The sequence below is a fragment of the Glossina fuscipes genome, unplaced genomic scaffold (assembly GCF_014805625.2).
Source record: "Glossina fuscipes isolate IAEA_lab_2018 unplaced genomic scaffold, Yale_Gfus_2 121, whole genome shotgun sequence".
In the NCBI taxonomy this organism is placed as follows: domain Eukaryota; kingdom Metazoa; phylum Arthropoda; class Insecta; order Diptera; family Glossinidae; genus Glossina; species Glossina fuscipes.
The window spans coordinates 4,328,347-4,351,662 of NW_023998464.1; the positions used below are offsets into that span (position 1 = coordinate 4,328,347).

The 23,316-nt window shown below is 34.9% G+C and overlaps 3 protein-coding genes across 3 annotated transcripts; 1 reads left to right on the forward strand and 2 right to left on the reverse strand.

Annotated features, from left to right (window-relative positions):
• Positions 1 to 1,941: 1,941 nt before the first annotated feature.
• On the reverse strand, positions 1,942 to 4,964 carry LOC119640397 (U1 small nuclear ribonucleoprotein 70 kDa). Its single transcript, XM_038038402.1, has 2 exons — positions 4,790 to 4,964; positions 1,942 to 4,715 (listed from the first exon to the last, which is right to left on the reverse strand). The coding sequence occupies exon 2, from the start codon at positions 4,643 to 4,645 to the stop codon at positions 3,347 to 3,349; it is 1,299 nt and encodes a 432-aa protein (XP_037894330.1). The 5' UTR covers positions 4,646 to 4,715; positions 4,790 to 4,964; the 3' UTR covers positions 1,942 to 3,346.
• Positions 4,965 to 5,602: 638 nt separating this feature from the next.
• On the forward strand, positions 5,603 to 8,265 carry LOC119640398 (guanine nucleotide-binding protein subunit alpha homolog). Its single transcript, XM_038038403.1, has 6 exons — positions 5,603 to 6,213; positions 6,274 to 6,412; positions 6,485 to 6,690; positions 6,757 to 6,888; positions 6,962 to 7,101; positions 7,700 to 8,265. The coding sequence occupies exons 1-6, from the start codon at positions 5,965 to 5,967 to the stop codon at positions 8,055 to 8,057; spliced, it is 1,224 nt and encodes a 407-aa protein (XP_037894331.1). The 5' UTR covers positions 5,603 to 5,964; the 3' UTR covers positions 8,058 to 8,265.
• A 13,176-nt stretch (positions 8,266 to 21,441) lies between these two features.
• On the reverse strand, positions 21,442 to 22,335 carry LOC119640648. The gene is made up of 2 exons (XM_038038835.1): positions 21,687 to 22,335; positions 21,442 to 21,611 (listed from the first exon to the last, which is right to left on the reverse strand). Exons 1-2 carry the CDS (start codon positions 22,054 to 22,056, stop codon positions 21,487 to 21,489), a joined length of 495 nt encoding a protein of 164 aa, XP_037894763.1. The 5' UTR covers positions 22,057 to 22,335; the 3' UTR covers positions 21,442 to 21,486.
• Positions 22,336 to 23,316: the final 981 nt, after the last annotated feature.

A 23,316-nucleotide genomic window follows, 5' to 3' on the forward strand; every position in this document is an offset into this window, starting at 1 on the left:
TAAAGATTTTTGAATAGAAAGTTACGCTACGAAGAATATGTGTCATCTACAAAACGCACAAAGGCATGAGTCATTAAAAAAGCGTTTAGACGTAACAGAGATCGGAAGGTACAATTTATTGATAATTATCACTCTCAATTATTAAAACCTCCTTATTTTCTTTTCCACTACGCTTGAATGGTCTAGATAAAGGGATCTTAGAGTGGCCGTATAGTCATCATTTTCTGCAATACGTTTCCTTATCATGAACTCGCAAGAAATAAATCTATTACAAACAAACTTTGCAATACAACACAATGGGTACGCATTCATAAAGAGTGTCGGACTGAAGCAGTTGAACAATATATATTCTTATGTTTAGAAGCATATTTACACCCCTTGAAAAGAAAGTGGGCACATAACTATTGAAATAGCCGTAGGTAATTTCTCCTGTCAACTAAGAGTAAGAAGTCAATTATGTCAAAATATTTTCGCTAGGAAATAGATCTTTTCCTCAATTTTGATTTTGTTGAAATTATCAAATTTTATTCGATTTCTTAAGAAATCAGCGGACAGATCTGCTTGAATTGTAAAGAAAAGAAAGAATCTTAATTATTATTAAAAAGTTTTCAATTATATTACATTAGGGAGAAAGCATTATGAATGCAAGTTTTTGAAAATCAGTTTTACGTTTCAAAAGGATATATATATATGATACTACCTTTGATCGTTTGTAAATTAAATCAAGTGTGGTTATGCTTCGTTCACACATGTGATTTATTCATTTCTTTTTTTAAGAAATTTCTTAGCGATTAATTTGTGGAAGCTTTGATTTACTATATCACTAAATAAATACTAAGTTTTTCTTACCCCACGAAAAATTTCGTTATCAATACACGGGTAGAGGACAGACATCAATCACTCTCTTAAATCTTATACACTCAATCACATCATGAAATCTTTTTAGATGTTACCTCTTCTTTGGCTGTTTTCAATTTCAGGTGAAATAAAATATAACTAGAAATGAAATTTGATTTTGTCAGGTGTTTTAAAAAACCTTACCGTATACCCACCTCTTTCTTTATCGAAAACGGTTACAAAAAGGAATTGAAGTTCAATATAAAAATGAAACCTTCATATTATTAATAGTTACCGATGGTTAGATTAATTTGCTTTTCGTTTTATCCAAATGGATGCCTGCATACCTATTTATCAGTTAGAATGCCCAGAAGTTTATTGTTTATAGGTTGTTTGGTTAGCAAATTAACATAAGTTTTAATTACCATATACTACCTCTCAGCATACCTACACACAAACCAATCTTTATCATTCAATTCGTTTGCTTGTATTGGCCGGTTATAAAGTCTACAGCATCAATCTATAAATTTGCTAAGGCTGTGAGGTTACAATTTATGCACACTTACATAAGCAAAGTGGTTTAGAGGGCAGACTTATAGCGCTCTTCCCAGTAAGGACAATATACGAAATGTCGATGACAGTACTGGAAGAAGTCACTGGCATTAGATGGCAAATGATCATAGCCTATGATCGCCTAGAATGGGAAATGGCGTTAATGAATCTTAGTACAACAAAAAATTTACCTTGAACTCAGCTACCACCAGCGGTGTTATAATTTCCGCCTGGTGCTGAATCTCAGTGAAAACATTGTACAGGAATTTCTACAATCTGACAAATACCAATTCAAAGACGGCAAAATAAAAAAAAATTGTAGAAATTCCCTCCATAGCAATGTGGTACACTTGATGTACTTGATGCATGGTTATAGAATATTTTGCCTTTAGAGTTTATTATATGTGTTTAGATTCAATCTTAACGCGTTTTAATTTCCCATAGCATTACTCTTTTGTTTTTTTTTGTCTACTGTATAACAACAATACTTTTGATAAATTCTTTCAATTCAACTGCAAAAGAGAAAGAAAACAAAAGGTAAACGGTTACTAAAGTATTTTTCAATATTAAAAGAGCTTCAAAGCTCAATAAAAATGTTTAAAACAAACAAAAGAAGAGAGAAAAGGACATCCCACGAACCACCATGGGATTTTATATTGCTAAAAAAGTATACCACAAGAATATGAACGATGATTATTTCTTCTTACGGCGCTTCACTGTGCCGCGATCGCAGTTATATTTAAGAGCACCAGTGAAGTTTATCAGTACCCCCTTACCTGAGAGGGAAACAAATACACGTACAAACACATACCATTTGTTTTAAGACTTTACTTACTGTATGAGTTCACATCGAGTGGATCATTCTTAATTTAGGAAAGGAAAATATTCATTAAATCTTATAATTATCATTATCATTGTCAGTATTCACTGCGTCTTAAAATGAGAAATGCTATATAAACATTTACAGAAGCAATAAAATCTCTTAAAAAGAATAAATACACTCAAAATTTAAATGTAAATACGAAAAGTTTCCGAAGTCAAGAAACTTTGAACGGATTTTCAAACAACCAACATTAAACTATTTTATATACCACAGTGGCCAAATTTTTCGCATCAACTACTGACAAGTTAATAAACCAACTTTATTATGTGAATCTTGGAAGATTCTATGTCGAAATGTTTAATTTCCTACTTCTACTTTTTTTTCTATGCTGGTTATACTTATGGTCTTCTTGAATTTAAATTTACAGACACAACATATGATGTGGAATATCATTTTGATCATCGATATAAATTTTGTTACGCGAGTTTTTCAAATGAAATGACAAGACCAATGCAGATAAAAACATGTCATAAAGGTTTCTTAACTTTTAAAAATTCCCGAACAAGAGATTTCATTGCCAAATCTTTTTGTGTTTGCTTTCTTCTAATTGCTGTTATTATTGGATAAATAGATTAGATAAAATTTGATATATTGGAAAATGAAATTATAGGCCAATGATTAGTTCTCATACCAAAATTCCTCATAAAACTACAAATAAACTATAATATTCGAGCAGACAAAACTAGAAAACTTGCTAAACAAAGTAAATCTTTTTTTCATAGCTATTATTTTTGTGATAAGCGCACGTTATTTACCAAAAATATATGCATTAGTTGTATTTGCTCTGTTCTCTCCTGATTTCTATTTTTAACCTAATTGTAAATAATAATAATAATAAAAAAATGTAATGTTAGTAAAAGCCATTTTTTTTGGAGAAATTTGAATTTTGAAATCCCATTGTGTTTTTGTTCATCATCATCGTTATGTTTGTTTTTATCCTGGCTACAATTCAAAATTCACTCCCACTTTCGCAGAAATGGCTTTATATTTTATAGATAGATACGTTATGTATAGGTAGAGGAAAAGTGAATTTCAGTATAAACACCCCTCAAAGTATGATTTCTAGTGAGCGCCTTAGCGCCACCATGACTGTTGGTTCTCATTAGAATTTTGACCGTTCTCACCTCCACCTCCACTCCCACGTCCTGGTATCGATGGTGGTGGCACACTGAACATATCATGTGGTGGGCGATACTTTTCTTCGTGCTCTTCGTCATTTTCACGTTTAATGTTTGTTGCCTGAAATGAGTTCATCGGATACGTAGGGTAACCATCATCAACGGGCTCTTCTTTTATTTTAATGATCTCCATATCGCGGAAATCGGGTTTACGTTCTTTTGTTTCACTGCGATCGCGATCGCGTTCCTTATCACGGCGATCTCGTTTCCTTTCACGTCTGTCACGAGACGAATCTCTTTCGCGTGATTTTGAGCGCTTCTTTTTCCTATCACGCTCACGTTCACGCTCGCGATCCTTTTCACGACGATCGCGCCTATCGAAATCGTCATAGTCACGTTCACGACTTCCGCGACGTTTTCTACGCTCCCGCGATCTGCTGCGAGAACGACGCGATCGCTCACGTTCACGTTCTCTAATCCGATCCCGCGATTGCGAGCGCCGTCGTATACTATCCGCAGCTCCAAATCGTCCACGTTCTACAGCTCTAGCATTTTCACGATCTTCACGTTCACGTTCGAGACGGTAACGTTCACGTTCGCGTTTGTTGTCCTCTCGACCAGAATGTTTAATATTGACATCGTTGCCACCACGGCGGGTACCACCTAAACCGCCGCCAAGGCGACGTGGCAACCAACCTTTGACAGTACGTGCCCGTTCTACATCAACCAATACTCGCTTACCATCAATTTTCTTACCATCGGCATGTTTATATGCGGCATGCATATCATGCTCGTGTTCGTACTCTATGAACGCATACCCTTTGGATTTGGGTTTGCCCGTTTCTTGATCAGTGATCATAACGATTTTCTTGATGGGACCGTAGATCTCGAATTCTCGGCGCAGTTTCGATTCAGATGTATCATAGTTGATGCGCGCCACAAACAACGTTCTAAATGGATCCTCTGTAGCATTTTTAATTTCCTGCGGATCCCATAAAGCTATTTCACGTTCTAATTTATACGCTACCTGTTCAGCTTTTTCGCGTCGTCGTCGTTCCAAACGCTCTTGACGCGTTTCAACTTTTTTCGGCGGCGGAGTATCCTTAGGATCCTCAAAATCACTTAAAAATTTTCCAACACCTAAATATCCCCTTGATTTCTTTTCATGTGGCAATTTATCGACTGGCGGCATATACGCTATCGGATCCCTAGCCGCAAATAAAGCCAAAAGATTTGGCGGCAGATATTGTGTCATTTTTTTTAAGTAATTTTATATTGTTGTATCAACTGCTTTTACTGCGTCCTTGCTACGTGCTTATACAAACCTAGACATGATTTTTTCATTTTGAGGTTAGAATCATACTAAAGTTTTTCTCTTTTTTAACATTTCGTCTCTTACCTTTTTATCACCACCAAACTCATATAAAAACTGTTTTACCTACTCTCCTTTGTTTTAGTTATTTTCAATAAAAAATTAGAATCTTTCAAGACAATTTTTTTTGTTAAAATTCAATCAAAAATTTTTTTCAATTAAAGCAAAAATTAGAAGAAGAAAACATGGCCGTTTATACGTCCTCTATTACCCAGGCCACATGGTTGCATTTAAATATTGTAGTGTAAAATATGTTTATAAAACTAATAGAATAACTGTTATAATACTTCTGTTTACATTCAGCTCTGACTTTTACTTTCAGCAGTAGCGGAAAACAGCAAAAAGGACTTAAAATACACTTACTTGTTCCGAAAATTACTAAAAGGACTTAAACAAATGTACTGTTTAATTCTTTATTTAAACCTTGGCTTTATTTTACAGCGTTATAGCGAATGTTTTTCTAAATAACGACAAAAAATATAATTAGTTCATTAATCGCTTCCATTGCCTGCTTTTATTTTAATAAAATACGTGTTGATAGCCAATTAGTTAATTTAGCTATCACTAAGTTTAAATTTAATAAAGAATGTTTTCAAAACACGAAAATGCGATAGATATTCAAGATGGTTGATATTTGCAATGTTGCTTAAATTAATGATAAATACATTAGCTAATTTATTAAAATTACTTAATGCTACAAGACAAATGTTTAGTGCAAAAATCCGAATTTCGTTTCTTATCACTTGTAAATAATAAAGTTTCTAACGATCTGACAACACGAGTGACTTGTGTTATTGACGCCTATGACATCGATTAACGGCGTTTATTTGATTGGCTCCGGACTTTTTCTTGTAAAAAATAAAAGTGAAAATTGGAATTGTTTTGATTTGCAAATATTTTTATAGTCTTTTATTTTTTTTTTGTCTATTAGTTTCCGTATATTAATTAAATCCTGAATATTTTGCAAATCGAATAGTTTATTGCAAAAGTTAGAGCAAACAGTTTGCAAATACAGCCTGGATAGTAGTAAATATTGGATACGCAAAAAAGAGGAGGGGCGTGTATGTGCAAAAACATGTAAATTAATATATTAATAATAAACGATTGCAAGTCATATTTACGCGACCGCAAAGATTTGGAACTTCGAAAATAAGATAAAAGAATTTAGTTAGTGCTGAGTTTCCGGCTAAAGAAATGAAACTATGCTGGAAACAGTTAACAGTGAAACAGGCACTACCACACAACTAATGGAGGGTCAAGATAATGAAATAGTTGCTCGGTCTTCTCACGATCGGTTACGTTCTTCGAGATTTGCTTGTTTACGTTGTTGCGGCAGTTTTCTCAATTATCTTGTACTGTTAAGGAATACACCGGAGGAATTAGAGCAACGCTACAAATCAAAAGAAATTGATAAATTTTTGGAAAAAGAAAAACAAACATTTCGAAGACAAGTAATTTGTAGTAAAATATTAACAAAGAGTTTTTGGGATAAGTAATGGTTTCTTTTGCAGGTGAAGCTATTACTTTTGGGAGCTGGAGAATCGGGGAAATCAACATTCTTAAAACAAATGCGAATAATACATGGTGTAAATTTTGAACCGGAATTAAAAAAAGAATACCAATATGTGATATATCAAAATGTTATACGAGGTATGATCCCTATGATCGGTTTTATTAAATTAATAGATTGTAAAAAGAATTTGCAACTTCCCTTAATTGTAGGAATGCAAGTATTAATTGATGCACGCGAAAAGCTTGAAATACCGTGGGGAAACAACGATAGGGAGAAGGATTCAAGTGAAACCAAATTAATGGAGTGTACCTCAATAGATGCCGAGAAATTTACACAGTATGCCGCTGTAATAGCACGTCTTTGGCAAGACCGTGGTATTAGGCGCGCATACGAAAGGCGGAGAGAATTCCAAATTGTCTGTATTGGCATAATCTATTGGTAAACTAAGAGTTATTGCATTTTTTTTTTTTTTGCATTTCAGAGCGATTCTGTCAATTATTTTTTAAATGAAATTAATCGTCTGGCTACAAGCGATTATGTACCCACACATAAAGATATATTGCATTGTCGTAAAGCCACGAAAGGAGTTTATGAATTTTGCGTTAAAATTCAAGTAAGGCCTAACTAAAAAATATATATTTTCCAAACGGAATATCTAATGCTAATAATTTTTCCATTAATTTTAGAACATTCCATTTGTCTTCGTTGATGTTGGTGGTCAGCGTACACAGCGGCAGAAATGGACAAGATGTTTCGATTCATCCGTGACATCTATAATATTTTTAGTTTCGACATCTGAATTCGACCAAGTTTTGGCAGAGGACAGGTAAATCTATATATAAATCTATATATAATCCTCTTTCTTTTCCCAACCTTTTTGGATAAATTAAGTGTACTTAGTGGTCTGTGGAAGTGTTATTGTTTACATATAGTTTTGCGAATGGCAAATTTCGAATTAAAATTTTCCCCGAAACAAATTTTTTGGTCTCCTTTCACTCTCGCTGTATTACGTTAAAAAATCAATCAAAGACTAACTAGATAATATCATTTGGATTGCAAATGTTGCATTATGCTGTTATGTTCGTTCTTATTACATTTAATACGTTGCCGTTCCCAGTTCTCTTAACTAACACGTGAATGGAGTGCTTAGTGTTTCAAATATAGATAACAACATACTTTTGACTGACAAATACCTTGACATATATACTTTATTTTGTTATTTTAGCTTACCTACCTTTACATGGTATGATATGTTACACCTTTACAGTACTATCGTATATTTCTAATGAAAAGCACCAAAAGCGTAAACGAACAGGTGGTGGGTTTAAGATAATTTCGAAGAAGGCAGATATAATTAATGGAGTGTATTTAATTTATATTTATAAATATTGTTTTGTTCTCATTTTTCCTAATGTCTTACATAGAATGACTAATCGATTGGAAGAATCCAGAAATATTTTCGATACTATTGTAAATAATAATACATTTAAAGGTATATCGATAATCTTGTTTTTAAATAAAATGGATTTGCTTGAGCAAAAAGTTCGCAACCCGGAGACTGATATACGTTGGTATTATCCACAATTCAGTGGTAATTCACATTCACTGTTGGACGTTCAAAATTTCATTTTACAAATGTTTATGAGTGTGCGAAAGAGTCAACAGAGCCGCACTTATCATCACTTCACCACTGCCATAGACACGCGTAACATGACTGTTGTTTTCAATTCAGTTAAGGATACAATATTGCAACGCAATTTGAATGCTTTAATGCTGCAATGATAACATACCATTGATGACAATAACTTGGGTCTTTCAATACAATACGAATAAAAGAAAATGTAAAGCTTACGCAGAAAGTTATTTTGTAAAAGCTAATACTAAGTATTTATATTAATGAGAAAAAGTCTAAGAAGTGCGACAATCTATTTTTTTATATTTTAACTTCATCTTCATATATATACATGCATGTGTACATAAGTTAAAAAAGATAATAAAAATGAAAGAAATAGCCAAAAAAGCATCGGTTACAGCATTACTTTTAAAAATAAGTTTAAAAAATGTTTTATATTCTGTAAAAATAAAGAATAAATAAATCAAAATTATGTATTTACGGTTTATCCTGGTGCAGCATTAAATTGAAGTTGACATTACTTTTACAAAGTTATAGTGCTCAAATGAATCACAAATTATGGCCTTGCAATACGCTTTCTACAGGTAAATTACGTAAAATATAACTGAGCCAAAGAATTTTCTATACACAAACTGACGAAATATTATTTTTAAATAGGTTTCATAAAAAAAACGCCCGCCGCTCAATATGAAACGGCCCATTTACGAATTTTCTATGCCGGTAGAACAGATGCAATCCGGTCGTGCTCGAATGAGTCGTTGGCTTTCGCTAACATTTGATGAAAAGATGGACAACAAGCAAGGCGCGGAGCTCTTGCGAAAAGCTGTTGATGGTCATCGGAAATATACCACCATAGCCTTAATGGGTGAAGGCATTGATCGTCATTTATTGGGTTTGAAATCGATGGCCTTTGAAAATAAACTACTGACACCAGCCTTTTACAACTCACCTGGCTATATCAAAAGCTTGGACTTTCGTGTTAGCACTTCTCAAGTTGCTATGGACCCACGTTTGACGATGGTTACTAATGTCGTTATAATCCGTGTGAAGATGACATTTTCTTTGGAGTTAGAGCCTGGCATTGAAATAAGTAAACTTGCACCCTTAGTTTTTGGAAGTCTATAGTGGAAGCTTTACTGTACACGAAAAAAATTTTGGGACCGCCACCTAAGTCTAAAAAAGCACCGCCAGTAAAGCCTGTTATAGCAAAAGCAAATTATAAATTGACTGAAATTATAAAAAAAATTTAAAATAGTAGAAGCAGAGAGAAATGCAAGATGTTCAATATTCAAACTTTTATACCTTTATACAGCGAAAATTCATATTTTATTTATATATATATATATTTTTTTGTTTTTGCTGCTTAAACCTAAATAGATATTTTTACAGAACAGATATTTAACCGTGAAATTCAACCCAAAAAAAAAAACAATGCTTAATCCCTTTTGCAATGATAACAATTGCAAGAAATGGCCTCATCCCATTTATACATAACACTCGTTTTTGGATCTAAACATGAAGGAAAATTATTGAAATATGTTAATATCAAGCAAAGCGATTGAATATTGCGTCGTAGTACGTCTTCCGATTTCATCATATTACAGCATTGACCCACTGATATTACTGGTTTAGTGGGCTTAAAAAAACATTTCATTTTTAGCATAATTATCATAATTGATGCAAGTGTGGTTAGTAGCGGTTTGTAGGTGGTATTAGTGTGGTTAGTAGCGGTTTGTAGATGGTATGTTAATCACAATTTATGCAAGTGTGGTTGGTAGCGGTTTGTAGATGGTATTTTTGATCATAATTTATGCAAAAATTTTTGTGAACAATGTAAAAGAGAAAAACCGCTAATGGATTTCAGAGAGAGATCAAAGCAAATCAAAGCATTTTACAAGTGTGTTTGACTAAGTTAAAATTTATCAAAAAAATAGCAATAGTTATTAATAAAAAAGTAAAATTATAAAAATAAAATTGTATAAGTATCCTTTATGTAGTTAACATTTATATATTGTTTATATAGGTATATAAAAGACTCTTATATAGGTTTATAAGAGACGAACTGAAAAAAATATAAGGAAATTATAAGAAATTAACAGTAAGTGCATTTTATTCATGCATATATTTTTATATTTAAAGTAAACCATTTTTTTTTTTTTTTTGGAGAATTCCATCTTTTATAATGCAATGTAAACAGAATATAAAAACTCTGTTAAGTCGTAAGAAACTCGTTAAAGTGGTAAAGGAGTGTAAGAAACTCTGTTGAAATGTAAAGCCGTCGGCAATAAATTACGCTGTCAACATGTTTATGTATACTGTAATAATGTTTGATGTGGTATGAAGTGTTTAGTTTATCTGTTTAGGCCCTATGCTGCTCGGCTGCAGTACGCCAAGTCTATCCGTCTTTTATAATGCCAAAGTGTCTCGGCATGAGACGGTCACTAATCTTAATGGTTCAGGTAGATTGAATGCCTAGTGCTATTAGCGAGTAAAACGCTTGGTTGAGTTGCTTTATGAGAACTGATCTTCTTTATTTTCTTAGGCACTATTTATACTGAATTTTTACACTAAATTAATCTTATCTTATTCTAAACAGGACACTAGATTATTCTTATATAAATAGAATTATCACTGTTTACATGCGAAGTGAAGTGTGACATTTTATTTTATCAAAAGGATTATGCTGAGTGGCATAATTTTGTCACACTTCAAGTGGATGCATACGATAGTATGCGATCACACTACAATACGATAAAAAGAACACTACGCGGTGTTGCAGAATTTTGCTTTGAAAAAATAATTTTTTTCTCGTATAAGGAGGAAGTATGCTTGTTTGCTGATTGATGATTATATGCTTCTTAACCGTGACAGGATAATAAGAACCGCCTTTGACCGTAGCGCCGTTAGCTACAATACAGTACAGCTACAGTTCTAATAATTAAAAACATTTTTCTTTCATATCTTAATGGATATGAAAAATTCACCCACTAACAGGTCCTACGCGAGTAATAATGCAACCAGAATTGACTACTTCACCTCCTTACAATTGGTAACCCGCCAAAGTTATTTAGTAGTTTTGCCAGCATTAAGTTCCTTCATATCAGCATAATTTTTGTTAAAAGTTAATTTATATGTTAAGTGATACACTTCGCCAACGTTTCGTGTCTCCAGATACGTAAGAACTTTAAAGCCTTTATCAGTATCGTTGAAAAGGCGCTTCTACGCTTAAAAAAGCTGCATTGAAAAATAAAACGTTTAAAGCAAAGCTGAAAACAACGGAATATATTGTAGTGTGATCGCATACTGTCGTATGCATACTGTCGTATGGAGTGTGACAGAATTATGCTTTAGCATAATTCTTTTGGTAAAATAAAAATAAAATTTATGTCACACTTCACCAGGGTGAGTATTGCATTTCGTAATGCAACACGATGCCGTAATTAAACAATCATAATTTTTGTTTATATAACCATAATTTAGTGTAGAAAATAAGTATAAATAGTACCAAATAAAATAAAGAAATACAATTGTATCGAAGCAATTCAACTTAACGTTTCACTCGCTCCTAAATCAAAGGCGTTTAATCCGCCTGAACCATAAAGATCTTATGCCGGGCTATATTGGCAACCTGTGACACGGAAAGAGTTGGCGCACTTAAGCCGAGCAGCTTCGGGGTAAACTGCGCTTCCGCTATTAAACTTCATTACAATATTGTTTACAGCTGATCTGTTTAAATAAAGAGGGAAAAAAATCAGTTAATTACTCTTTTAATGTTACTGTGTATTCCAATACATTTCAGATATGTTATACTATATTAAATATATTTTTTTGGTTTTTTGGTATAAAAATTAAATTTGTATTTAGCAAATTTCATCTTTTATAAAAAAAACTATGTACCTACAAAAATTTCATCCCTGCTAAGCAAATTTCCAAAACCATAAAGCGTTTTTTTGTTTATATGATATTTTTATATATAAGCTAATAAGTAAATAAACAAGTAAAACATTATTTATACTTCATACATAAACTATCAATTTCTTGGAAGTGTATGGGGAAGCCAAAACTTATCTTAGCTGGGCAAGTGTTGGAAATACGCTGTAAAGTACAGTGAAAACTAATCAGGCTTTCTCTTGAATACGCGTCAATCAAGGCGTTCAAAATTTGACTTAAACCGATGATGACCTCTTCCTTTTTTCTTAGGAGATATTTAATGAAATATTTTAGTACACGCGAACACAAAAAGCAAATTTTTTATAATGAATTGTCTGATTAAAGGACTGCCTTGTTAGGGTGAATTATGTAATTTTTTACATTCATTATTATATTTAACAGAATTAAACTATTTCTGAAAGTATCAAAAACTTTTGTGCATCATACACTAAAATATAAAAAGATAAGCTAAACAAGCTACTGGATGCATACCCCATTTAGAAGAGTTTTAATCCTTTTCTTTTTAATTTTTAATAATTCATCAAAAATTATATTTTTATTAATCTTATTTTTGGGGTCAATAATCAATTTCTTCTAATTCGTGGTTAGGGGTATGACTAGGTTTAGAAACTAATTTACTTTTATCTTCCTCATATGAGGCAGAAAATTATTGTCTACTGAAGCCTCCCTAAGCATCTTCTATTCTTTTATTTTCTATTATTTTAATTTATGTTGATTTTAATAGAAAGCAACTCTGTGCAAGCGCTGTGGTCATATCTTTTTCTTTGTGCAAAAAAATTTTGCAATTTCTTCTTTTATATTATTTCTTTATTGCTATATACGTTTTTAAAAGTGTTCAAATTTATTAAAATATATTGAACTTTTTGTGTGTTTATTGCTAAAACTGATCATCGCGGATACCGTACCTGTTTGCTTTAAATATAACAAAAAAAAAAAAAAAAATTGAAAACAATTGACATTATTCTCAGTAGTTTCCCAAACCTTTTCAAGTGGATGGTTATTTCACAAATAACTAAATAATAGACAACCATAAGGCATAATGGCTCCGGGGATGCCAGATAAAAACTCGAATCCCCCCAAAGAAAAAAAATTAATAATTCCGAATTTCCGGTGTTGCCAATCAGTGACATCACTCCTATCGACGAAAAATATATTGTTATTTCTTCAACCGATGCTAGAGTAACAATTTCCCAAATTAGCCCTTTTGCTGTAAAAAAGCCCTAGATAGCATTACAACATACATAGACTCTACCTCGATTCTAAGCGATGGGAATTTACTAATCTTCGCTGGGAACCCGCGCGCAACCGAAAAGCTCATAAAATCGAAATCTTTAGCTAATCTATATGCTATTTCCGCTAAAGTGCATGAAAAACTTAACTCAGTTAGAGGCGTAATTTATGCCCCGTGTTTAAACCATGTGCGGGAAGATGAAAATGTTCGCGAAATGGGCAATCAAGGAGAGACTGAAGTATATAAATTCACCAAACTGAATGATGAGGGAAAAACTCGCTCTTCTACAGAAAGGATTATTTTAACCTTTGATCGCTATCGATTGCCGCGAACAGTTGATGTGGCGAGGTATAAATGCAAAGTAGAACTATACATTCCATTAGGTGAAAGAACTGCCAACGCCTGGGTCATACCGCAAAAAGGTGCTAATTGTGGTCTTCCTCCACATGCTGAAAGCTGTACCCGTAGTTTCTGCATAAATTGCAATGGTCAACACTCAACGTTAGATAAACAATGCCCACGTTTTGTACAGATGCGTGAAATACCAAAAATGAAAATAGAAAATTATTGTAGCATTGGCGAGGGGCGACGCAAATACCGGGAAATAAATCCATCTGTAGCCTAAGGAATTGGCTAAAGTAATACCTACACTGCTCGCAAATCGAGTCTCATAAGCCTTTAACTCCAACACCTTCTAATGAAAAACCTGTTCCACCATTACCAAAGATAATATTGGAAAAATTAAAGCAACCCCAAATATTGGAAAAATTAAAACAACAACATAAATGCAAAAATCTAATAAACTAAATTCCCCAGATTCTCCAGCTCTCAACTCTAGTCAACAAATAACAAGCTGTAATGAATCCAATATCCATCCAAAATCCATTCTTTCATCCATTAATCAACCTTCAATTTCAAATTATTCACATTGCGCCTCAAATGTACCACACCACCTAAGTACAGATTATTCTGCTGGTAAGAACAAATTATTCACGCAAAATTCTTATAGCGACATTTTCGACGGAGTCGCTGACATGTCAACTTAACCTAGTTTCCACTCCATGTCACTACAATTAAATAAAGTTTTTAAAATTCTACAATGGAACATTAAGGGACTTCTTAACAATTTTGATGAACGCCGTACACTCATAAGTGATTTTAATCCAAGCTTTTTATCGCTTCAAGAAACCCATTGTCAACCCAAATCATATACTGGATACTTCTCGAATGCTGACCAAAATTCATATTCCAAACAAGGAGTTGGTGTTTTTATAAAATCAAACATACCTCACAAACGCTTAAATTTTAGCTCAAACATTCAAGCCGTAGCGATACAAATAATCTTAAACATAAAATTTACAGTGCTTTCCCTCTATATCCCACCTTCGCAATCGTTTTCTCAGCAAGAACTCTACAATTTATTCTCCGTATTCTCCCTCACATTAATAATATGCGGCGACTTTAATAGTTGGGATACCATCTGGGGGTCAACAATGGACAACACTCGCGGTACTGTTTTAGAAAAGGCCATCATTCAAGACAGTCTCTGCATTTTAAGTGATGGAAAACCAACGCACTTTTCAACTCATCATACATTTCCCATGTTGATTTAACTTGTTGCTCTCCCTCACTTCTTCCTTTGGTTTCCTGGTCTATTTCTGATGATCTGCCTAATAGCGATCACTTGCCAATCATAATCGACTTTAACCTTTCAAAGTCCTCTCTTACTTCAGCAAAATAGGCCAAATTTCTCTTAGACAAAGCGGATTGGATCAATTACTCCAAACAGGTGGAGTCATTTTCGAATTCAAAGCCATTTAACGGAAACTGCAACCATTACGCTGCTATTATGTCTAAAGCGATTCGCACGGCTGCTGATCTCTCTTGTCCAAAATCCAACAGCTTTTTCAAACGAGCTAGGCTTCCTTGGTAGAACAACATGCTTTTGTTTTTGAGGAAAAATAAAATGAATCTGTGGCACCACTTCAAGAGATTTCCTGACCATGATCATTTGTTATTATACAAGAAGGCCAACGCTCTGTTCAGGAAGGAATTACGAAAATCAAAGGCGCTTAATTTCTTTTTATTTCATTTTAGAACGGAAAAAAGCATACGCATATGCACATGGTTATAAATGGAATTTTTTTTCGTTATTCGCTAGCGCCTATTGCCGCGATTTATTGGCGCAAATACAATACAATGATTTACATTACATACGTGCAATAATATAATAAGAGCGTGTAATAACAAAATAGTAAAAGGATTGAATTATACAAACAGAGAAATCAAAGGTCCTACATGTAACGACTTATCAAGAAAACTTTTTATTTATTCTTAACACTTTACTTTTTATTTATTCTAACAACTTTCTTCTTTACAGCCACTGACGAGCACCGGAGCCGAACAGCAAAATTACCATGGCACCGGCATTGTACCCCAATATTCCAACACCAGTCAGCAATAATAGCGAAATCACTCAGCTCGCCGTCCGGATTGGCGGAGCTCGTCGTGTTTTCCCGACAGCGGCCGACACGAGACCCATCATCGAAGTAGTCCGAAGATGGGGGCTCAACTTTACCGGCAATAGAGAATTGCTTAGCTTCATCGAGCGGGTCGAAGAGTTAGCAGATGCATACAGCGTCAACAAGGACTCTTTGCCAGCCATCATGATGGAGACCGGGCCTTAACGTGATACCACAACCAACGCTGGACGGCCTGGGAGAAGTTCGCGGCGGGCTTTCTGAGGTTCTTCTTACCATACCTATACTTGATCTGACTCGAAGATGACATCCGCCGGCATACCCAGCGACCAAGGGAAAAATTTCAAGACTATGTGCTGGCATTGCAATACCTGATGCGCCATACCGCGATGACGGAAGAGCAGAAATTAGAACGCATCTATACGAATACGCAGGCCGATTACCTGTGGTACATATTGCGTCGAGACTTCCCTCATTTAGCCGATTTGGAGGCGATCTCAACGGGCAACGCAAAGTTTCCAGAGGAGCGTATCGAGATCTTCAGCCAGGCCCTCGGCGGTGTGATCTGCCAAACAACATGGCGTGTGCACCACATATAATGTCGCAAGAGAGGCGAATAAATATTGCGATGGCGTGCCGACGATGTGCCCCGGGCGGGCACAACCAGTATAACTGCCCGGAACCAAGCGCTTTGCATTGCTGGATCTGCAGCCGACAAGGTGTACGAACCATTAACTGCTGCCAATAGGGAAACTACCAGGGGCCCATAACAGGCGAGAGAACCCCGAGACGAACCTGCCTCGCGAAGAGTAGTGCCCCTCAGCCTAGCAAATGCACCCTGTCCACAACTACAAGACAGGTCCACTGCCAAACAAAGGCCAAGGGTCACCTAGCCAAGTCAACGAAACCACCCTACTTCGACCCTCCATAATAACACCCACGAATTACCAAAGCAACGTCCTTCTCTCGCGCCGAAATTTAATAGCGGCAATTCACTTCCCAGCAAAGCTGTTTTAGAAACCCCACTACGCAGCGATACCAACCAAAGTTCTCAAACCCATCGAAATCTACGCCTGCCATGCAACGAAACTCGCAAAGATATGAATGCATCGTCCGAGCCTAGAACCAGTCGTCCTCAGCGACGTCGACGGCGCCATGGCTCAAACTCCAATCCACATCTGGTAGAGTAGGGGTTCCTAGCGGCCTACGAGACCATCCGCGTGCGCCCGAAGGACAACCTATCGATGTCGAAGAGGCAACGCCAGACACAAGTCTTCATCCACCGTCTGGGTCAGGTTAACAAGTTGTGAGCCCTATAGTGGCCGATGATCCGACATTCCTATGTCGGCAAGCCAAAGTTAGAGGACAACGGAATCAGCGCAACGGTCATAATCGCGGGCCACCGGCCGAAGTTGACACACGTGCGCTTCAGCAGAATGCGCTACTTCTACAGGCCAAACGGTAAGTTCGCGGTCATCTTTATATATAAAATCAGTAGTCACAATATTCTTCTTTTGCAAGCTATCAACACAACGGCACAGCAGCGATCCTTATCTATTTATAGGTATTTTTATGTTTTTGTATATTTTGTATGTATGTTATGTAAAAGCAGGGATTATATATATTTATTGGCTGGCCTAAAGGGCAGCCAGCCATTCAAAACAATTGGCAACACGTCTATCGGGCCACCTCAAGGGTGGTGTGGAAAATCGTGAGAAGAATTTTAAGGTATATGCAACTAACTAAGGCGAGTGGTAATATACTTAATGGTACATATTGTAAATTTAAACAACTCCCGTTCGTCTTTGTGTTTATATTATGAATTATTATTATTCGAGAGGAACGGGCTTTTATGCTCCTCAAGGGTGGTGTGGAAAACCGTGCCATAACTACGAGCCCATCATACAACGTCGTTTTATATCTGCATTAATAAATGAATATTATCATTAAATAAATATTCGTTATTTGCTGACTTACGTTTAAAATGTTCTAACATTTCGGGTGGTATAGGAATTTTGTTTACGGTCTGTACTTGATTTAATTGCTGATGGCCCATTGACAAACTGGACAAAGTCTGGTAAACGTAATCGTTGAGGCCACTAGCTGTAGCCATAAATTAGTTTAAATTAGTTCTGGCAAAATATTAATCGAATGATAGAAATAATTTATGACTTGCTTCGAATAGGTCGGGCGCCGATAAATTCTCAAACTCATATTTATCCAGCATGTGCTTTGCTATATCGAACAAATCTACTTGTACAGAGTTCATTGTGTTTCGTGGTTGCCAGATATATCACACAAACTACGATTAAGAAAAAATATCTAAAGCGTGTACCCGGAATAATACCAAGCTCCTAAAATTTTTATATTTATATAAAATTAAAAAATCATCATTCATCTTTTCTGGATATTGGGCTTAAAGCCATCTACTGGCGGGAGCCTGCAGGCTTTTCCTAAACCAGCTGTAGAGGCTAACGTTGGTATACAGACCGCAAACAAGGAGGTTGATTGTTCTGGTTCCTTCTTGGTGTACGTTGCTTGTTTTTTGGTGTAGGTAGCTTCTTTTTCTTCCTTTTTGGTGTAGGTTGCTTGTTCTTGTTCCTTTTTGGTGAAGGTTGCTTGTTCTTGTTCCTTTTTGATATAGGTTGCTTATTCTTTGATCTTTCGCTTCTTTTCGCGCAGATTACGGACTCTGTCTCTTCTTCTGTCTCTTCGGCCAACCGCTGGTTTTCCAGAGATAATTGCATCGAGCAGGTAACGCCCAGCCGATGGTGAAAATCGCTCCCTGGCTGGTTGCTTTTGCTAGGATGCATACAAATTTCATCGCTTTCGGGACACAAATTTCTGAAGCATACCTGGATCAGGAAAAAATACCCGTAATAACGTCGAGATGACTTAAATGTAAAGTAAGAAAAAATCCAATTGACTTCAGAAGTGTATAGGAATATTTAACTTTTGCATTCATTCTTTACACAAAAGAATATATGAAGTAAGTAACTTTCTTCAGTAGTTGTATTCAACACATGAGGCAGCGCATAGTGCAAAACCCAATAGTCATTTCACTAATCTGGAAATTCTCTCCCTTTTTTTTATATTCCCTTCTCTATTTGTGGTACAAAAGAACTTAAAATAGACACATCTTTTAATTTACTGATACGTTCAGAATCATTTCTTCATACAATGTAAGCTCGCCTGTCTCTGTGTCTGTCTGTCGGCCTCGTGTTTAATTTACATGTCACAAATTTTTGGGATATTTTCATAAAATTTGATAGACCGGCTTGTTTTGGCTCAAAGATGAACACTATTGAAAATGGATCGGACCACTTCCCGTATAACGCCTTTGAAAAGTGCTTATATATCTTTTTACTTGTTTATTTAAAAAAAGAAAATTGCATAGAAATACTAATGAAATGGAAGATTCCAAAACTACGTAGCGATGTCCACATGGCTGTTTGTTTATTTCTTGCGTTATTGGGAAATTTGTATTGAAGAATTTGCGCTTGTAGTCGCGGCAGTCGTGATAGAAATTTTCTTTGTTTATAGAAAATAAAAACAGGGCCCGACCAAGACAATATTAGCCAATAAACTGTAATAGTAAGAATATAGAAAGTATTAATCTGAGACCGTAATCTCAGACTGTCCGAGGGTTTAAGAGGGTTAAAATTTTAGTGATCAGCTTACAGACGAAACCGAAATAAGCAAAAAAAAAAACGTTTCGTGTCAAATGTTAATCTTCTCATTACGTTCCGCTTGAGGTAGGTTTGCTGTAGGGCCGTGTAGTACTATAAGGTGATAGTAACTTTGATGGTTTTACATTTTGCGCCATTACCTGTAATGGTTCAACACATCTCATAGTGAAAACTATAATGAAGTTTTTAATGTCATCTAGAACGCCTTAAATTGCTTATAAATGTGTACGTTACTATTAATCGAAATTGTACAACATCTATTACGTGCGTACTTCTTTCCCTGCCTCTCCTTTTTCCTACGTAATCATACATATATTGTGTAATGTATGTTTACAATCTGTACATATGCATATATATGTACACTTATATATGGTCAGTTAACCTTTTGCTTAGTAAATGGTAGAAGAGCATGGAAAAAAAGAATTTCAGACCACGCCACAGTGAGTAAGCCAAAAACAATCTTTCATCAGCAATTTTCAAACAATAAATTGCGACCATCTGAGAGTAAGCGTCTATGTTTGTTTACAATTCTCAATAGTTGAAAATGTATTTGTTTATTAACAGCTGTCGCATGTATAAAAATTGCGACCATCTGAGAGTAAGCGTTGTAACGAGTGTTCTTGGGCTTGAGTCTTCTTCCTCCAAGAATATTTATAAAAATTACTTGGACCTTCGTTTGCGGTTTTACGGGTTTATTTATTTAACTTTATATTTTATATAGTATTTACACGAATTGTAAGAAACGTGGGAGGAAAATCCAGCGTGGTGACCCGACTTTTCGTTGGAGTTTTAATATAGCTTATTCGAACACTTGTTATTAGACTTTCCTTTTGGTATCGCTGGGTGCTAAAAAGAGACGAATACGTCGCGGATGTCATAGCAGCCTACCTTACCCTACAGCGCCACTCGTCCGTCCCTAGCCGACTCATGTCGTAAAAAAAATATTCATCAGTGCTTCAGGAATGGCGATTAAAGCTGAAGCAATCCATCCCCTGTCCGTGAAAGTCACAAAAAAAAAACCCTATCATAACAAGTTAACTAGTTAAGTAGTCTATGATTACTTACCCTTGGCTGCTATGACACAACTGAAAGGCTAAGCGTGGTGCGACACGCTCTTTGATTATATATCCAATGCAACTCATAACCTTACCTCAAGTACTCTGGTATTGGTTTACCAACTGTTGAGAGTTATAGCCCATTCGGGATTGATAACATCGCTGGCAAAACATGATAAACCGATCAGCAGCATTTGAGCTTCTGGACGACTCAAAATTCTCTTCAGTTGCAATGTAGCGAAGGGGCTGGTGCTGTAAAAAGAAGTTGTGTTTTCTGTATTATGTGATGAATCGTCGTTGATGACTGCATAGTGCTTGGTTTTTGTTGATAAGATTGTCTAAACAGCAAATTCGCGTTTTTTTAAATAAACAAGTAAAAAGATATATAAGCACTTTTCAAAGGCGTTATACGGGAAGTGGTCCGATCCATTTTCAATAGTGTTCATCTTTGAGCCAAAACAAGCCGGTCTATCAAATTTTATGAAAATATCCCAAAAATTTGTGACATGTAAATTAAACACGAGGCCGACAGACAGACACAGAGACAGGCGAGCTTACATTGTATGAAGAAATGATTCTGAACGTATCAGTAAATTAAAAGATGTGTCTATTTTAAGTTCTTTTGTACCACAAATAGAGGAGGGAATATAAAAAAAAGGGAGAGAATTTCCAGATTAGTGAAATGACTATTGGGTTTTGCACTATGCGCTGCCTCATGTGTTGAATACAACTACTGAAGAAAGTTACTTACTTCATATATTCTTTTGTGTAAAGGAGCGTAATGGTTTATTATTTGCTGGGATTTGGTCATAGTAAAAAGCCAGCGTTTGTTTTTTTGGACTTGCATCCTTTTTTCCGCTAACATTCTTGTCCTGAGCGTTTGCGTTAACTTCATTTTTTTGAAGGCTTTTGGAATGTGTACTATTTTGAACGTGTGATGACCATTTTGATTCAATCTATCGAAATTTTAAATAAATATTAAAAACTTTGAATATACGGATATTATTTTTTGCAATTTAGGAAAATATAAAAATTGTTTACCAAATTAGCTTTTTGAATGCGATTTTCTTTTTTAAACTCGTCGTTATTGATATCATCATCACCTTCAACAGAATTTTCTTGTTTTTCCGACAATAAACTTTCTCGATCGGTCATCATCGAAACCGATACTTTTAGTATTTCAAGCTAAATACAAATAAAAATCCGGACATTACTGGTTTCACATAGTTTTTGGTGACAATATCATGTCTATCCTTAAAAGACGATTTTTCTTCGCTCTCATTTCCATCCGTTGATACTGGAAAATATGGGAAAAAGATTACAGTTTCAGGATATACAAATGACTTTAAAGATCGATTAACAATAAATGTACCCAAATCGCTATTTCGTCTCTGCTGAATTGTTGTTATTATAATGTTGAGATGCCATATAATAAATATCGGACCACTTATTAGGTTGTAGACGTCCGCTACCAATGGGACGTTGCTTATAATAGCAGGATCCTTAAAGTAGTATACAAGACATTTATCTACTTTAAATAAATATAGAGAAACTAAATTTTGCGATATCATGTAATCGGAACTCCTCCATATCTTAAGACGTTTCAGGCGTGCTTCCAATTCAATCACGCAACAATCGATAATTATAGGCGAATGATTACCCCGTTTAACTTTGGTAGTGGTTATGTATTTACTTATAAGCAATAGACTACCACGAGAGTATTGTAAAAACGAAGCGTTCATCAAGGATTTGCATTTCTCCAAATGCTTCCCATCATTATCTGTGGACGATGTGCTCGTGACAGGCGATGGAACTGATTTGTAAGTGGTCAACGTATATGTGTTGCCTTTCGAATTATATGGAGTTTCCTTAAAAGGTTGTTGCGTATTTTCTGCTAGGTTCTCCTTGACAGACTCACATGCTCAACAGATTTCTCCAAATCACAGCTAACCAAGGTAAAAAGAAATGTTCTTCTACTACCAACTAACAAGATATGACCAAAAGATCGTTCCGTGTGATAATTACTTTATTACCACTATTTTGTAACAACATATCACCTGTCTTTTTGTCGTTTTATTTATTAAAATGATTTAAATCAATTGACGCCAAGTCCAATGCAAATGGAGATCGCGAAAATGAACAAAAACAATGAAAATTGCCGTTAAGTAACGCTTTTTGTTTTTGTGATTTTTCATTAGTGTTGTTAAGCTACAAATGAGTTGCCACTCCTAAGATCGTAAAAATTTAATACAAAAAACGCTATAACGCTATATTTTGGCATTCGAAATTGATGTAAAAAAGCGGGTGTGGCAATTCTGTGAAGTTGCCTATAGAAACTGAATCTTTATATGTTAGAAAGGCTTAATTTTCAATATTTCTTGATGAAAATTCGTTCGTACATTAGTGTAAGATAATTAGACAAATAATTTCTAAATTTAAAATAAATCTTTGGCTTTGAAAGGAACTTTTGCAGGTTGATGATAGCTGCAAATTGTTCCGTTTGAAGCAGAACTGTTTTGTAGAGGTTGATGAAAGCTCTACAAAATAGTTCGCAGTGAGAAAAAAAAATAAAAAATTCAAAAAAATAATTAAAAAAATTAATAAAAAAACAAAAAAAAAAAAAAAAAGACGGAACAATCTTACAATCTTAGTTTATAGAGTTTTATTATTATTAATTTGAAACTTACATTTAAGCTTCTTTAAGATTTTAAATTTTTATTACTTTGTAGTATTGTGTTATTTTGTAAATATTGCAAATTTTTTTGGTCAATAAATCGAATTTAAAAAAAAAAATATTTTAAGACCTATAATAAATATTCGTTTCAATTCAGTGTAAGTCGTATCAGTTGAAGTTGTTTTGTCTCAGTTTCTCGCATCAAAAATCGTATATTTTTCTTTCACTTCTATCAAGTTGCAAAATTCTTAGTACTAGCGCCAAGCTAATCACAGGATTTTTATATATGGAAAGAGAATTATCATTTTATTTTTGAAAATAGGGTAAA

Coding starts and splice junctions, on each gene's coding strand:
- LOC119640397 (XM_038038402.1), bottom strand. CDS start 4,645: ATGACACAATATCTGCCGCCAAATCTTTTGGCTTTATTTGCGGCTAGG.
- LOC119640398 (XM_038038403.1), top strand. CDS start 5,965: ATGCTGGAAACAGTTAACAGTGAAACAGGCACTACCACACAACTAATG. Junction 6,413..6,484: donor ATATCAAAATGTTATACGAG/GTATGATCCCTA, acceptor CCTTAATTGTAG/GAATGCAAGTATTAATTGAT. Junction 6,691..6,756: donor GGCGGAGAGAATTCCAAATT/GTCTGTATTGGC, acceptor TTTGCATTTCAG/AGCGATTCTGTCAATTATTT.
- LOC119640648 (XM_038038835.1), bottom strand. CDS start 22,056: ATGAACGCTTCGTTTTTACAATACTCTCGTGGTAGTCTATTGCTTATA. Junction 21,612..21,686: donor GAGACGAAATAGCGATTTGG/GTACATTTATTG, acceptor CATATTTTCCAG/TATCAACGGATGGAAATGAG.